The sequence below is a fragment of the Aythya ferina genome (assembly GCF_964211825.1).
Source record: "Aythya ferina genome assembly, chromosome: 3".
NCBI lineage: Eukaryota > Metazoa > Chordata > Aves > Anseriformes > Anatidae > Aythya > Aythya ferina.
In genome coordinates this window covers 117950025-117965213 of record NC_140298.1, presented here as the reverse complement: position 1 = coordinate 117965213, position 15189 = coordinate 117950025, and the positions used below count along the sequence as shown (strand labels likewise).

At 44.0% G+C, this 15189-nt stretch overlaps 1 protein-coding gene across 20 annotated transcripts in view; it reads left to right on the top strand.

Annotated features, from left to right (window-relative positions):
* HMBOX1 (homeobox containing 1) overlaps positions 1-15189 on the top strand; it is a 115626-nt gene that overhangs the window by 61205 nt on the left and 39232 nt on the right. For all 20 annotated transcript variants that reach the window (XM_084513298.1, XM_084513294.1, XM_084513305.1 and 17 more), the window contains exons 5-6: positions 4623-4733; positions 11427-11580. In XM_084513298.1, coding sequence (XP_084369424.1) covers positions 4623-4733; positions 11427-11580 — 265 coding nt within the window. The remainder of the gene's footprint in view (positions 1-4622; positions 4734-11426; positions 11581-15189) is intronic.

Genomic DNA, 15189 nt, shown 5'->3' with positions numbered 1-15189 from the left:
GCTAATAATAGTTCCTGCTGAATTTCCTATCTTGTTGTTTGAAGCTCCTTTTCACATAGCTGCAGCTTTCTCGGGGGGTAGCTATTTAGCCCTACGTGGGGCAGGTGAGATGCCAAATTTTTGCAAACGATAATTTGAAGTCGTGCAGTGTGATTTGCTTGAGTTGTCACCAGAATTGTTTCTGGGCGCCAAGTAAGCTATGGTCAGAAGTCGAAGGTTAAAGAGATAAATGTATCCTTGTTAGGCGACGCTGGCTCTTGATTTAGGCTCCAGGTGTAGAAGGAGGGTGGGGGAAATGTTTTCAGAAACTAACATCTTTCTTCTATGTACTACAGTAAAGGAGAGAGGGAGGAGTATTCAGAGATGAGCCCTTTGCAGCCAAGCTAAATGCTTTGATGGATGATGCCTCTGCAAGGTTTGGAAGTGTTGCCTTTTCCATTTTTTACACATAGGGAGAAAAGGAACAAAAAAATAAGTGTTTTCCTGAGGTCACAAGGAAAGCGATTTGTGGTAGAGCAGGAATTTTTATTCAGATTTCTCAATTCTCAGCTTAGTTTTTATGGCACTAACCTATTGTGTGTAAAGAAAATACTAATAATAACAGTAAAAGCATAAGAATAGTAAAATGCAGAGGTCATTTTTCAGAAAAAATACATAATGGAACTCTTCAGTGTGCAGTTCTGCTAACCTTCACTGTTAGTCTGCTTGTACAATTCAGTCTTGTCCTTCTGTCTCTGTCTTAATTGATACGAGATCTTCAGGACTTAGCTTTGTATTATGCTAAACACACAAAGCATCTTGTGCAGTGGAGGGCAGCCTCAAAGCAGTGCTGTAACATAAATAAAACCCCCGAAGGTTTGGAACCTACACACAGGGGTGCTCAGCAAACACAAAGATAGACCAAGTGAAATTTAAATAGTTGAATTGTGAAAAGAAAATTACCGAATTAGCGATGATGGGAAGTGGTGAGAAATTAGATGTAAAAAAAAAAACACAACACAAAACAAAACACAAGACAGCTAACATTTCCTTTTTTTAATATTCGTGAAAACAGAGGGAAAGATTTGTTTCTGTATGATTTTGATCTTTGCAGGTTTTCTGTAAACAAGCATTTGCTAATCTCCTAAATTGATAGATGTCCTCTGCAAGCACGTATTATGTGATTCTAGGACTTTGCTTACAAACTGAAGAATTAAGACACTGTCAGTTATTTCTTCTCCAAATCTGATGCATTCCAGGTGCTTCTGAAAATCTCTCCTGGAAGAAACATTAAAGAAATGCAAAACAGTCACTGAACAAATCTATATGGGAAGGTGAAAGCCAGTTACCAGAGACTTGATGAATGGCAGGTTTGAGGTGTCTGAGCAGATTTGTATTGTAGATACCGGTTGCCTTCCCTTGATGATGCATTTTGCCATTTCTTTTATGTATATGGGAGGGAAAATTCTTCCCCATATAATTTATTTAGGAGAGAGTCTACTTGTCCTGTCATCTCCATTCCGTTTATAATTGCGAACAGTGATCGTACAATGGCAAATTGTAACCTGCTATGGGAAGGAGTGACGTGTGACAGAAGTCAGCATTTTGATTTAATACAATCCTTTGTGATTACCACTTCTTTCTTGGGTATTTTTGGTGAGCGAGCTAGTGGTGCTCATTGCAACGTGTTCCTGCTGATCCCGAGCCCGGAGGACGTCAGACTTCCTTGAGGTCCGTAGTTCAGTTGGAGGGTGAATTTCCTCCAGGCAGCTGGATTTTCAGTACTCCAGAGATCTTCTTTCATTAATCTGCTTCTGGCAGCAGGATGATTTCTTTTTTCCTGCCAGTGCAATTTTCTAAAGTAGCATGATTACAGCCTGTGTGACAGGATGGCACGGGTGGTAGGACTAGTCATTGTCCCCGTGAGTCAACTCTATAAAATCCACGTGAGATGCAAGAAACTCTAACGTGATGATCTGGGGGTTTTTAATTGAAAGGGGTGAAGGGTGGGTTTGTGATCTCTGTGCTGGGATCTAGGAGATTCTGGATCCGTCCTTCTGCTGCTGACTTTGCACATGACCTTGAATCATCACCCTTGGATTGTACAGATCCTCTAAACTGAGGCTCCAGATGAGCAAATGAAAAATATTTTGTCTTAAAAAGAGGAGTGGCATAGGTAGAGGAAGTGTTCAAGAAGCTCAGCTCTCACTCTGCCTATGAAAGAGGGGAAGAGACTAATAAAAACCAGGAAGGAGTGATAGAAAATGTGATGTGAAGGGACTTCTAGAGGTCTGCGTCCTTATGAACAAGAGTAAGATCAGCTGGCCAAGCCATCACCTCACGTGGTGCTGTCTGGGTTTGTGGCATTGCTATAGAAGTTGCTAGCTGACTTTGTGAACCGAGAGGGCTCTCGAGGAGTCCAGCGTGGATGTGGCAGTGCTCAGGGCACTTCTCAGCGTAAATATTTGGGCTCCTGCTCCTTTGCTTTGTCTCCAGCACATTGCCTGACGTGGCTAACATCTGTACCACTTCGTGACAGTATCAAGCAGCTTCCTGGGCAGAATTTGAGTTTTCCACTCTTGTTGAAGATACTTAATCTCTATTTATAATTTTTATCTAATTATGCTTTGCATTTGTATCTTCTGTTGTTATCCAGACACTCGACGAACACTACTCAACTGCAGTAAGTGTAAGTGGACTGCAGCAAACAAGTAAATTAGTGGTGCTGGAACCCATTGATTAATAGGAACCCATCATCCAAAAGCAGTGAGACACAACTCTTTGTGTCCCATAGCCCTGTAGTAAAGAAATGGCTTTTATAAATCGTAACAGTAGGTGGGAGGCTGCAAATTTACAAAACTTGGAACTTTCACTGACAATCAAGTATCTGGATTGCATGATTTCAACTAGACTGGCACCTCACTTTGGGCCGGAGAGTTTTGTCAATTGAGATTGATTTATGTTTGGTGTTAGTGTATATATAGTTGGTATATACTGATATATATTTGGTATATATTTGGAGTATATTTTGTGTATATATATTTGGTATTATGTGATTTAAATTGGCAGAATCTCAAGTTTGTATTTGGCTGGTGAGTTCCACTTCCCTAGTAGTACAAACCCAATTATCTATCCTGGAATGGGCCCAGGGGAGATGCAGCCCCTGTTGTTTCTGAACTCTTTCATACATCAGGCAAAAGCCATCTCTGAGAACGGACACTGAGACCATCACTACACGTACAGGAAACCAAACCAAGCCACGGTATGTTCGTGGGCAGAGTTCTGCTGATTAGCAATCAGTTTCTGTGCTCAGAAAATGCCTATCCCTTTTCCACGGGACAATTAAAACTTCAGAGGCTCTGGGATTCGCTGTAACAAGGAGCAGTTAAGAGCATAAAGCCCCGTGATTGTGGAAATCTGGTTGGAGTAAACCCACGTGAATACGGCACCTGAGGTTTGAGTTAAATCATTCTCCCGTTAACTAAATTCTACATTTGGTGCAAAGAAAGCGTAGTAAAAACCCTTTATTAGAAGCAGTAAAGCTACAGGGGGTTGTTTTTCATGAGTTAAATATGATTATGAGAAAGATCTCATAATCATATTATGATTAATAAAACCTTGGCGCATCTCAGGAGGGGAGAGGCGGATTGATTTCTGCCTGAAAAGCAGCCTTCTACCTGCCTCAGCGCTGGCACCAAGCAGGTGTCGGCACAGGTGGTGCTCAGCAATATATTGTTATTGGGAGCACCTCCTAAAAGTTGAATTCTCGGGAGAGTTTAGATGTTGCTAACCCTTCCTGAGAGCTGAGGAGCCTGGTGGAAGCACGGGGAGCCTTACTGCCAGGGATATCACTGCAGTTATTCAGCAAATAATTTTCAAGTGAACACACGGTTCCCCTCCCAGCACACCTTTAAACCTCTTGCTTTATTTGGTTCCTCTTCTTCTCATCATGAAATGTCCCTTTCTGCATTGATCTTTCATTTGGTGGCATGCTTTGGAAACAATGGCACTAACTTCTAGGTTTCTTCCCCTTTTAACTATTTTCTTAGAAGTCTTATTTTAAAGATTCTGGAACTTTTTGTCCCTAATCCTGCCTGGATATGTAGGGTTTGAATCCTTTTTCTTTTGTTTCCTGGCTGTTGTAGCAGCTGCTAGCTGTCTTGCTGCATTTCTGGGGTGATTTGATCCATATCACATAAACCGTTTGTGCATTTATCTCCCTTCTTATTCTAGCACCGAATGATAAAAGTCTCCCCGGGATCATTCCCGGTGTGTAACAGTGGGTGAGGGACTTATTCCCGGTTCACAGATGAAGAACTTTTTGAACCAGGGAAGCTGTGGTTGAGAATTGGCCAATTCAGTGTCAGCAGATTCGGCTTCCCAGTTTGTGCCCCACTTGCCTGGAGGCTGACTGTGCTGAGCCCGGGGTGAATCTCGAGTGGGGCTGAAAATAGCAAAAAGGGAGAAGTTGAAGCAGTGAGGGATGGGGGAAGAAGCTTGAACTCTACTTTTTCTGTGATCGAGCCATTAACATTGAATTTCTAGGCTTTGTAAGACAACACCTTTTGTCAATACATAAACCACTTTAAATATTTTTCAAAGACCAAGTTTTCTCTTCCTCCTTGTGTTTTTGTTTCCTCCAGGTATCAGTCAGAGCCGGATCTCCCATTGGCTGTTGCAGCAGGGGTCGGACCTGAGTGAACAAAAGAAAAGGGCATTTTACAGATGGTACCAGCTTGAGAAGACAAATCCTGGTAAACAAATTCACCCTAAACAGCTCCTGCTGTTCTGTTTATGGAGAGAAAAAAAAAAAAAAGTGCCTTTTGTCACTGGTTTAGATTATTACTGATCATTTACTTGGTGGTGTACTGACGAGGTCTTCCCTCTGACCAGTTTGCTTCTTAGGAATAAATCTGAGCTTTGCTTGCAGCAGTTGACCTAAAACCAAGCCATGGACAGCTCTCTGGGGTTGTAGGTCAAGCTCGTGGATGGGATGCGTTGATAGCTGGAGATGTCTCTCTCAAATCCCACCTGCTTCTCCGAATCTCAACATACATCTTAAATCTATAACGAGAAATAAAGCTCTGCATTGTCTGTGGCACACCAACAATCTTCAAAATCAGTTGAATTAATTTCCTTGCATTGTTTTTCTCCATAGATTTTGTTTGACCACGATTCTTATTATTCCCTTTAATGGTTTTATTGTGAAGATCCAAATATTTACATTTAATTTTCCTTAAACAATGGCATGATTAAATTAACTGTAATTGTTTTAAGGAATTTAAGACTTAGCCTCTCTAATGTGAATTTGGCTTCAATATCCAGAGCTCTGTTAAGAAGAATTCCAGTGAAAACAGATCCTCAAGACTTCTGCTTTGTGTGTGAGCTGTAAATCAAGAGGCTCCAGCTGTCAATTGGCCTGAGAATACTCTAGCTTAAAGTTGGGTGGGTTCAAAGCCAGAGCCAAGCCTGTCCTTTCTGTTAAGCATCTAGAAAATGCTGTAAGGGATGAATGTGCCAAGGGTTGTGAAGTGCTGACAAGCTGCAGGGATGGCTAAGGAGCCTTGATTTCCACAGTGCTCGAAACTTTGATACCAAGGAGCAGCAAAAGTCCTGGAAACCTTTCACTACCAGCATCTTTGTAAGCCTCGTGTCGTACCCCATGAAGTAACTCTCAGCCATTTCCCTCTGATGGAAGATAACACCTCCAAAGTAGTGGATAACACTGGAGGTTTCTTCAGATGGTCTATTTTAGGGGAAAAAAATATTAAATTTCCTCTCCCAGCAATGAAAACTGCTGCATGGGTTTTTCATTCATTCATTCATGGATTTTTCATGAATTTTTCATTCGAGTATTGTTTGGAGCTGTTTAAGGAGTAGCGTTCTGGTATTCTGTGTTGGGAAAAGAGAATCCTTAGCACAAAATTAGCACTAAAGTCTTTACTTCTCCCTCCTAGCCTTCTTTCTCTCCCTTTATCCACAAGCTCACGTCTTGTTTGTCCTTTCAATCTTGAGAAGCATCTGAGGAAGGAAAACTAGCGACGCTGAGGTTTGCAGCTTCAATTGAGACAAATCGACACGAACCTCTACTTGTCTCATCCACTGTGTCGCTGAGGTCTTGGTTCACTTTTCTTCGTGCACACATGGGAAAATTTCTTGAAGAGTGGTTATTTGAGTTTAACCTTTTTTTTCAAGGCAGAGGTACCAGACAGCATTTTCAAGAAGTGTAAAAGGCAGAATGTCTCCTCTGCCTATGCCAAGGGATTATTGGGATGCATTTAAATTCCCTTCAGAACCAAACAGCATTTGGTTTATTTTTAGAAGCTGAGGTAAGGGTGGGGAGGCTTGGTTTTCCTGTAGCTGTTGGTGAAATCTAGTTGAGGGAAATGTGATTGTATTTATTTATTTATTTCGGGTTAATCCACTTCCTTAAATTATCGCCATCTACTATATTGCAGGTCAGGCTGGCCAGCCAAGAGCGTGCAATTAGCATGCAGATGTGCAAGTGTATGCAGTGTGCTGTGGAAGAGACCAACCTTGTCCAAAGAGTCCTGGACTTAAATTACTGCTGTAGAACCAATTTTGAGCCTAAATTTTGGGTGATAGTTGCAGTATCCTAAATTCCTAGCCTAGACTGGCTGTTCTTTCTTCTGGTCGCCTTCTTTAGAACCAGAAAATGAGAAAATTGTTGGAGTCACAAAGAAGGGAAATGGTTGTTGCAGGGCTCGTCACTCCCTGCAAAAGACTGCCCTCCTCTGATAAAAACTTCAGTCATTAAGTGAGCCGCATGACTTTTTTCTAGTTGCTGACTTACTCAGCAGTAAGTACCAAGACATTCGGTTTTCTGGTCTCATATCCCATCTTTTCTGATTCCTGCTGGTGGGAGTAAAACCTCAGTCCTTCTCCTTTGTGCTGGAGAACCGGAATCACTCAGGAGCACGTCGTGTCTGAGTTACCCAAGGGCAAAGGGAGGTTTTTGGGAACTTCTAGTTCCCTCATTTGTTTAATCCTTGTTTTGGACACTGGGGGCCTTCAGACCAAGTCCATTTTCTGACAATTCATTTCTGTAGCAAATGAAAGAAAACTTACAACTGAAACAAGTTTGCAGGACCAGGACACCAGATACAACCAATTCGTGAACTGCGAAGGAAGAATTGTTTTATGAGGAAAGGACTGGAGATCCCTTGGCAGACCTGTGGTCTTTCCTGGGCTCTGCTAGCTTTCTGTACAACTTTTAGCAAACGATTTCCCATTTGCACCTCGCTCTCCCCTCTGCTAGGTAAAGATGAGGCTGCTTCTTGTGCGTGACTTGCCTGTAAGGTCCTCACAGCAGGGGCTGCCTTCTCCTGCACCGAGCCAGGAATATCTAATAATACACGGGACAAAAAATAACTTCTAAATGCATCAAAAGAGATTTTCATTTTCTCTTTTCAAATACGTGACGGTGGCGCATAACGCTTTTAAATCATCCACTGAAGGACTTCATGTTGCCGAGCTTTGGGGTGATTTTGAGGTCTGCTGTTCAGACGTTGCTAGATGCTGCTCCTGTGCAGAAAGGACTCAGCAATTCCACCAATTCCATTATTTGCCAGCTTGCTTTGGCCTCTTGAAAATGCTCTTTGTTGTTTTCTTGCTTTTAGTTGCTTGTTTGCACGGATAGTTCCTGTATTTCTCGTATCTTTGGTGACAACAGCAGGTCAGAACAGTGCAAAAGGGACCGAGTCTCATGGATCAGGAAAGAAAAAACCTTCCTGCTGTAGGCAGAACTCAAAAATGTCTCGATCAGTGTTTTCCTGGTAGGAGTAATGTCAAAGTTAACAGCAGTGCTGCAAATTCCCATGTACCAGTGACCGTACTTTTTTTCTGGAAAGAGTTGCCAGTTAGGGTGAAAGGCGTTTTTGTCTCGAGGGGAAGAAGTCAACGCTAAATGCTAGTGCTTGAAAGATCTTAAATCCAATTAACGGGGATACTTTTCATTTAGATCGGGCATTTTTTGGACAGGCACCACATCTCTCGTGTTTCATAGAGGACCGGGAGCATTTTGGCAGTGGATAAATAGGATTTATTTCAGAAGCCAGCGTAGGACTGCATGGAGTCCTGTAGTGTTCTGATGATTTTTTCCGAGCTCCTGTCTTTTAAGTAAATAAATATTTCTTTTCATGCTGGTAGTTAGCCCGATCGGTTTGGCTGGAGCTGGGTCTAGGGCAACGTGGAAAGTTTCCTGTGGAGTAACTGCAGCATTTCTCCTGCCTCCGTGCACTGCAAACTGGAGCTGGCACCTAGAAGTGAGGGGTTGGAGTTGCAGATGGATGTGGCCTGCTTCCAGTTAGGCTGGATGTTAGATTTCTGCCAGTCCTCCCTAACAGGGAGGCAGCTGTGGTCACCTTGGAGGAAACCCCTGTGCTTCTTCTCCTTGAGCAAAAGGGGAAAAAAAAGAAAGGTAGCGCTTATCAAGATGTAGCATCTCTTCTGCTATTCCCACAGCAGCTCTTGTTTAGCTATAAAAGAAAAGCATAAGAAAAAAAAAACACCACAGGGCTGGATATCCCACGAGATTTGTGCTGGCAAGGTATTGTTAGTGATTTACTATTTTACAGAGCTTCAGAGAAAATCGTCCCTGCTGTGATCCTTTCCGTCCAGGCAATGAGCTGGGTAGGGAGCGTTTTGCCGTGCAGGCTGCTGATCCCAACCCAGCCTGGCTCAGTAGTGACTGAAAGGTGTTTAGCACGCGGTCACAGGTCAGTCTGGCTAAAAATAACGTGTGACATCTCTTCTTAGCGGGGTAATACACGGTAGGTTCTTGCTGCAAAGGCTCGCTGCCGAATGGCTTCGTGGAGAAGGCTCGAGGCTGGCTCCAGCCTTTCTGTGCATCACCCCCAAATTGTGGGGCCTCCATGGGACGTGGAGCAACTGGATGGGATGCTTTGAGAGCAGCACTCTCCAGGATGGTGTCTGGGGTGTGCTAAGAAAAGGAAGGCCTTTGCCACGAGGATTTTCATTATAGAGCTAGCGCTGTGCTGTTACAAAAAGTACTCAGCGATGGCAGACAGTAAGAGAGGGCACTTTGCCTTTTTCTCTACAAAATGCGTTCTTCCCAGCCGGTTCACCTCTACACCCCGTACAGATTCTTGCTTTTTGATGCGTACACTGAGACAGATTTCATACCGCATTTGCTCTGCTTGCTCTGCGGAAAAGTTGCACTTCTTAAAAGCTCTTTGAGGGGATTGTGTAAAAAAATAATCAAAATAATCTGCACTGGCAGCTAGGATGCAACTTATTAAGTTGGAAAGAAGCTGGGCGGAGCGAGGGTTGCCATGAAGCTTTGGAAGAGCAGAGTAAATGGGAGCCCAGAGTGGTCCCTGGGTTGAAGGAAATGAAGAAAAACTCTGGAGTTGACTTAGAAAATGTGGCAGCAGTGCACGTGTCGACCACTTCCACCTCTCCCAGACAGATCTGAGCACATCTCGTGCCTCTGTGTGCATTCAGATGCTTCTGTCCTGTGTGTGTAAAGCCAGTGGTGTGTATTTGGCATTCGCAGCATACTGTTCTCTTAGCTGCTGCTGCTGTTGATGGTACCCCTTGGAAAAGAGAAATAGGGAAATGGATCTGGGAAGGCTACTAAATAAAAATAAAAAATCTTCGGTAAGTGAACCATAGCCGCAGGAGTAAACTGGTGCTTTAAATGCAGGTGTTTTTACAGCCTTTGTCTGCAAAATCTCAGACATTTAATATAATTACCCTTATCTTTATGTTAAGCATCCCTGATATTTCCATATTCTTCCTTTTTCTTTAGAGCATAAAAATAAAATTTGTAGGTGGGGACAGTCCTCTGCTAAGACAGTGCAGGGAAAGCTAATTCCTTTTCCTGTTCTCCTAGACTCTTAAAGAAATAAATAATGACATTTTTAAAATTTTGGATGTGTATTTAAAACCTAGCAGCCAGATGCTGACCCAAACTGTGCAAATACTAGAAAGAATAGATAAGGAACTTTCCTTGAAATGGCCCCGTTTAATAAATTTAATAAATTCCCAATAAATTGACAGTATGGGAAGTATTTAACGTGTCAGTAAAACCAAGCGATACTGTGCGGGCTGTGTAGCTGGGAATTCAGAATCACTGTCCCTCGTGAAGGCAAGGCAGGGGTTGTGGGATTCACTTCCTACAGCCTGCTCCAGGGGAAAGTTTTGAAATGTTTCTGGACTCCGCTGCCTAAAACAGATGCGAGCCCCTGGCAGAAGGGAAAACGTTCACCGTGCATGTCTGGAAAGGAACGCAGCCAAATGCAGAAATCGCTAATTCCTTGCTTTTTAACCTTAGGAATTCGTTTATTGGATAAGCTCTAAATTCCCTTAACCCCTTTTACCCTGCTAGAAATGAAGCGAGCTGCGGTGTTTCCCTAACACGGGATGGTTTTATGGTTAAATCCTATCCATCCTGAGGCTGTGGGCCCAGGGGTCTGTCTCAGCCCTGCCAGGTTGCTTCAACACCTGAATTCCAGTTGTGCTTATTGGGTATGGGCGATGATTTAGCTGTTTATGTGACATTTTAATATTGATTTTTGCTTAGAGGAGCAGCTGTTTCTTCCCCCTAGGGGTGTAGTCAGTGAGCGCAAGTCGTGCAGGACATACCCTGGTTCACGTCCCGTACCAGCTTCCCATCCTCACCACGGGATATATGAAAGTTTGTTCCCCCAGAGTGTCTTGGTTTGTCTTGATTTATTATCAGAGAGCCTGTTGTGGAAGGAATCAGGGGTGAGTTTCAGAGGGCCTTCCTTTCCTGAAGGCACTGTCGAGTCCTGTCTCCCACTCGATGCTTTCCAGCTCAGGCTTCTGGAAAGGAGAAATATATCCATAGAAAGGGGACAGAAGAGGAGAGGTGTGATGTTAATCTGCTTTCAGTGACTTTTCCAGGCAGCCTGGCACTCAGGAGCCCTTATTTGCACAGGTCACAGAGCATGCTTCTATCGGCGGAGCTATTTTAAGTATTTACTCAGCTCTTTGGATACATCGAAATACCTTTGCTATAAATTTACCCTTTGCTTCCTGAGATGTCCGGACAGTTAAACAGAAACCTGCTGTTTCCCATTTTGGGGCCAAAAAAAGCACAGCCTGAATAAAGCCCAGCTGAGGCATGGCTCACCCCTTCTTTACGACACTTTCCCTCTTGATGAAGACAGAAGAGCATTTCCAGAGTGGCTGTCAGCAAAGAGGACGAGCTGTTACGTCTCCCTTAGATATCCATGGTCACCTTATTGCTCTCTGGCTTGGAGGTTGGGGACGGGAACTTCAGCTTTGTGTGTCTTTAAGGTGTCTTTGTTTGATGATGCTTTACATTTGTAGTTTGAATGGTTTCATCGTCTGTCTGGTCTTTTTTTTTTCGTGAGCAGGAGTGAGAGAATGGGCCTGATCTTTAGAGCACTGGGAAACGCAGTGTTTATTATTCGTAGGGGCTACGTTAAGCATGAGACCCGCTCCTATCCCAATAGAAGAGCCAGAATGGAGACAGACGCCTCCCCCAGTCACAGCTACCTCGGGGACCTTCAGACTACGGCGAGGCAGTCGGTTCACGTGGAGGAAGGAGTGCCTGGCTGTTATGGAAAGGTAGGTTGCTGCGGGGTTCTGCACACGGGCATTTGAAAGCCTTTTTCCTGCTAGCTTCGTTTTCATGGATGTGATCACATTTGTCAATGACAATGTTAATCACGGTATTCTGTATGGCAGAGTAGGAGGAGCTATTTCAGACTTTTTGTTGCTTAAAAAAAAGTGATGTACCCCTCTGGACACTATCTCATATTCTGTAGCTGCTAAGCTGCTCTGCCTTTCCGTCCAGTCTACTCCAGGCTCTGTCTTGGTGGGGTTCTGCACACTCTTTACATTTCTCCTTCCCAATCTCTGCTTTATCCTGCTAACGTATTGAGTGATCTTATATTTGAGAGTGGCGTTTCAGCAGCACTGTAATTGTTCAGGATGCAGAACTTTGCTTAAGAAGCAATAGATTCCCTCTCCAAAAAGGCTCTTACAACCCTTTTACGTGAGCTGGGAACAGTACAGAGCAAAGTGGATCTTTCAAACACATATGCAGAGTAGCAGGTGATCATTAGAGCTCCCAGCTCTTCAGTCCTGCAGAGACGAAGCACTCTGAGCCCGGACTCCTGGCTGCCAACGTGCTTTTCCTTTCCCTCTGCTTACAGTAATCTCTCTTTTGTGGATAATATCACATAATAAGAAAGGGCTAGTGAACTCAAACGTAGTTTAGGGATGAATGCTTATTCCTGTTAAAGGCTAAGTGGCTGGGAGGAGTTTTCTCCCCTCCAGGAGCGTGAGGAACCTCCTTTCCCTGACAGCACCAGATGATGCTTCGTGTGCGCTGTACTCCCTAGTTTGCAGCTCCAGAGTCCTTGGCCATCAGATTTTAAGAGTGTGCTTCTGCCATTTCTGTACTACTGCTCCTTCTTGCTTGCACGAGGGTCTTTTGAGCTGTTGAGGAGCAGGGGGGTGTCTCTTTTTGACATACTAAAATATGGAGCTCCCTCAGGGACCCGAACCTTTTGACACACAACTTGAGCATACTTCTGGGATGCCACAGGCCATCACAGGGGTTTTGCAGGGCTGAGGCCAGTAACTAAAAGTGTTTGTTCCATATTCTATCCCGGCACTGCAACGTTTTCAGCTTTGGCTGAACGCTGCCCCAGAGAAAATAATGTAAATGTTTAAAAATTGTTGTGCTTTATTAGACCCAGCTAATGCAATGCCCTGGTAGAACAGGGGTCTGCATTTGTCTGGTGTTCCCCTCTGCGTGGGCAGGATGATGTGCAGTGTAGCCCGATGGCTAGGACTTCGAACTGCTTGTATGACTGCAGGAGGTAGGTTGACAAAGATGTGTACCTTTTGGACAGTGCCATCTTCTTGTTAACCCCGTGCGTGTGAAATATTTGGTTGCTCTGAAGTAGAATTAAAACTGTCTTGGGCACAGGTGCTTTTCTCCTTGGTTTCTGCCTGCCCTAAGCTGCAATTACTACTCCTGTTTGCTGTTTGCATCGTGATACTGCCCTAGACTCTTTGTGCTAGGTGCTGTGGAAACACAGAGCAGAAAGAGAAAGCTAAGCAAGCAAGCAAGCAGTGCTCTTTCCTCCTCCAGATCTCTCCCAAAGCCCGTCTCTGCTGTGCCACTCCAACTCAGACAACCTGTACTGGTTTGGTACGTGTCTGTCAGAAGGGTTTGGGTTTGTGTATTAAAAGAAGCAAGTCGGTGTTGACATCGGAAATCAAGTACTGTATGCAGATACATAATCACCTGATCTAATTTTTCGTCGCCGTCTTTCTTCTTTTAGCAACTCTTGGTTTTGTTCCCTGCATCTTGTCTCGTGCTCTGTCAGGTATTTACTGCCGGAGGTCTCTTATTCTGTGGTTATGTGGAGACTTCTGCCACGTTGCCTTAATCCTGGCTTTAATCATCATTTGCCAAGCCCTTGAGAGGTCACCGCAGGCAGAGCGTTTCACAACCTCCTGGGTAGGTTCTGGAAAGCATGGCCGAGAGTTTTACTGGAGGCAAGAATACAGTAAACTTGGGCCGTGGTAAAAGCTTTGTATGGCAATAAAACTACACCATAAAGCAAGTGGGGGAATATGGTTGCTTAACTGTGCGACTTTAATAGGCCTGGCGGAGCCGTAAGGATGAGCTCTTTTATGTGACAAGTTTTGAAGCAGTGGGAGGAAAACGCTCTCGTGGGAGCCCTGGGGAGAAGCTAATTTCACTTACAAGTCACCAGAGTCCTCCAGTAACACGCCTCAGAGCCCCGGCCAGGCTGGAGGTAACCAGACCCGTGGATGTCTCGAGCGGATCAGGTTTGCTTGGTACCATAGGGTCAGGAAGCAACACCTGGCCCCTAAAAACAGTTTTTGGCATTGCGTGTGATCTGGTGCCAGCTGGTAATTTGTGTTTTCCTCTACAGGATTAGGTTTTGACTGGGAGTGGAGGCATTGTACTCTGTTTGATGGACTACAGTCCTTAATTAAATGTGTTTCGTGTTGTGTTTGAATGTCCTGCAGCATCTCAACGTGCTTTTGGTGTGTGCAGGGATTTAGGCACCTCATTCTCAGCTTCTTTTGGGGATATCTCAGCAAAGTGCTTGTTCATCCGGGCTCTCCTGCTATTCAGCAGGGATCTAGAAGTTAATTCCAACACGCTGCTGCAACTCGGGAGGGGTATGTGAGCCCTTCTACCTACGAGAAAGGAGCCTTCTGCAATGACACCTAATTTTGATGATTTAGCTAGGTGCCTAAAGGAAGGAGGGCTGAGTCTGGACATCAATGGAAACTCCTGTGTAGGTGATGCAGAACTCCTTTTTCCCGTAAACTTGTAAAACGTGGCTGTGAAGCTGTATAAGCAGTTTTTGGATGAGGATCAAAGTCTCGGGCTGCTCTGTGAGTTAATTGTGGGATGCGCTTTTGACTTGGAATCAGTTGGTATGAAATGCAGTTGGTAGAAGTCAGTGTGTCATAGCAGCTGAGAGCACTTCAAGGGAAGAATCTGAATGTGATTGCAAAAATGAGAGAGATTCACTTCCAGCAGGCTCTCCAACTGAAAATGCACAGCACTGCTCAGGATTTGGTCCACGAACTTCATGAGAAGGGTGAGGGTTGAAGGTTGAGGGCTCCTCTGTTTGTAAAGATGCAAATCAACACTAATTCCAATGCAATTAATTACTACGTCGGTGCCAACCTGATGTAATTAAAATTATAGTGAGGGCCACCACATGTATTTAAATGTCTGGTGTGCATAAGTGTCCGTGTGTAGGGTATGTGTATTAAAGAAACTAATTGGTTTATACTAGATTTCCAGAACGCTGCTTGTGGTTTCTGTAATTCAATTCTGCAATCTTTACTGCTTTTTTGGAAATTCTCCCAGGATGGTTTATTAGTCGCTAGGCTTAGATTTCGGACAATAGATTCAGAAAGTCTCTTTCTCCCTTTCCTTTCTATTTTTTTTTTTTAATATCGCTCCGAATATTTATGCTCTGAAGGTTAAGAGGAGCAATAGTTCCAGAAAGTAAAGTTCTATATTTAACTGCAGACTAGGTGTGGTTCAGACAACTGCAGTGCAAGCTCCCTCTTGCTGCTGTGCTAGTGATATCAACCTTGACCTGTTCTCTTCTTGAGCCTCCTCCTCATGAAATATGCTGAGTTTTGTGAGCGCTGATGTTGTTGTGT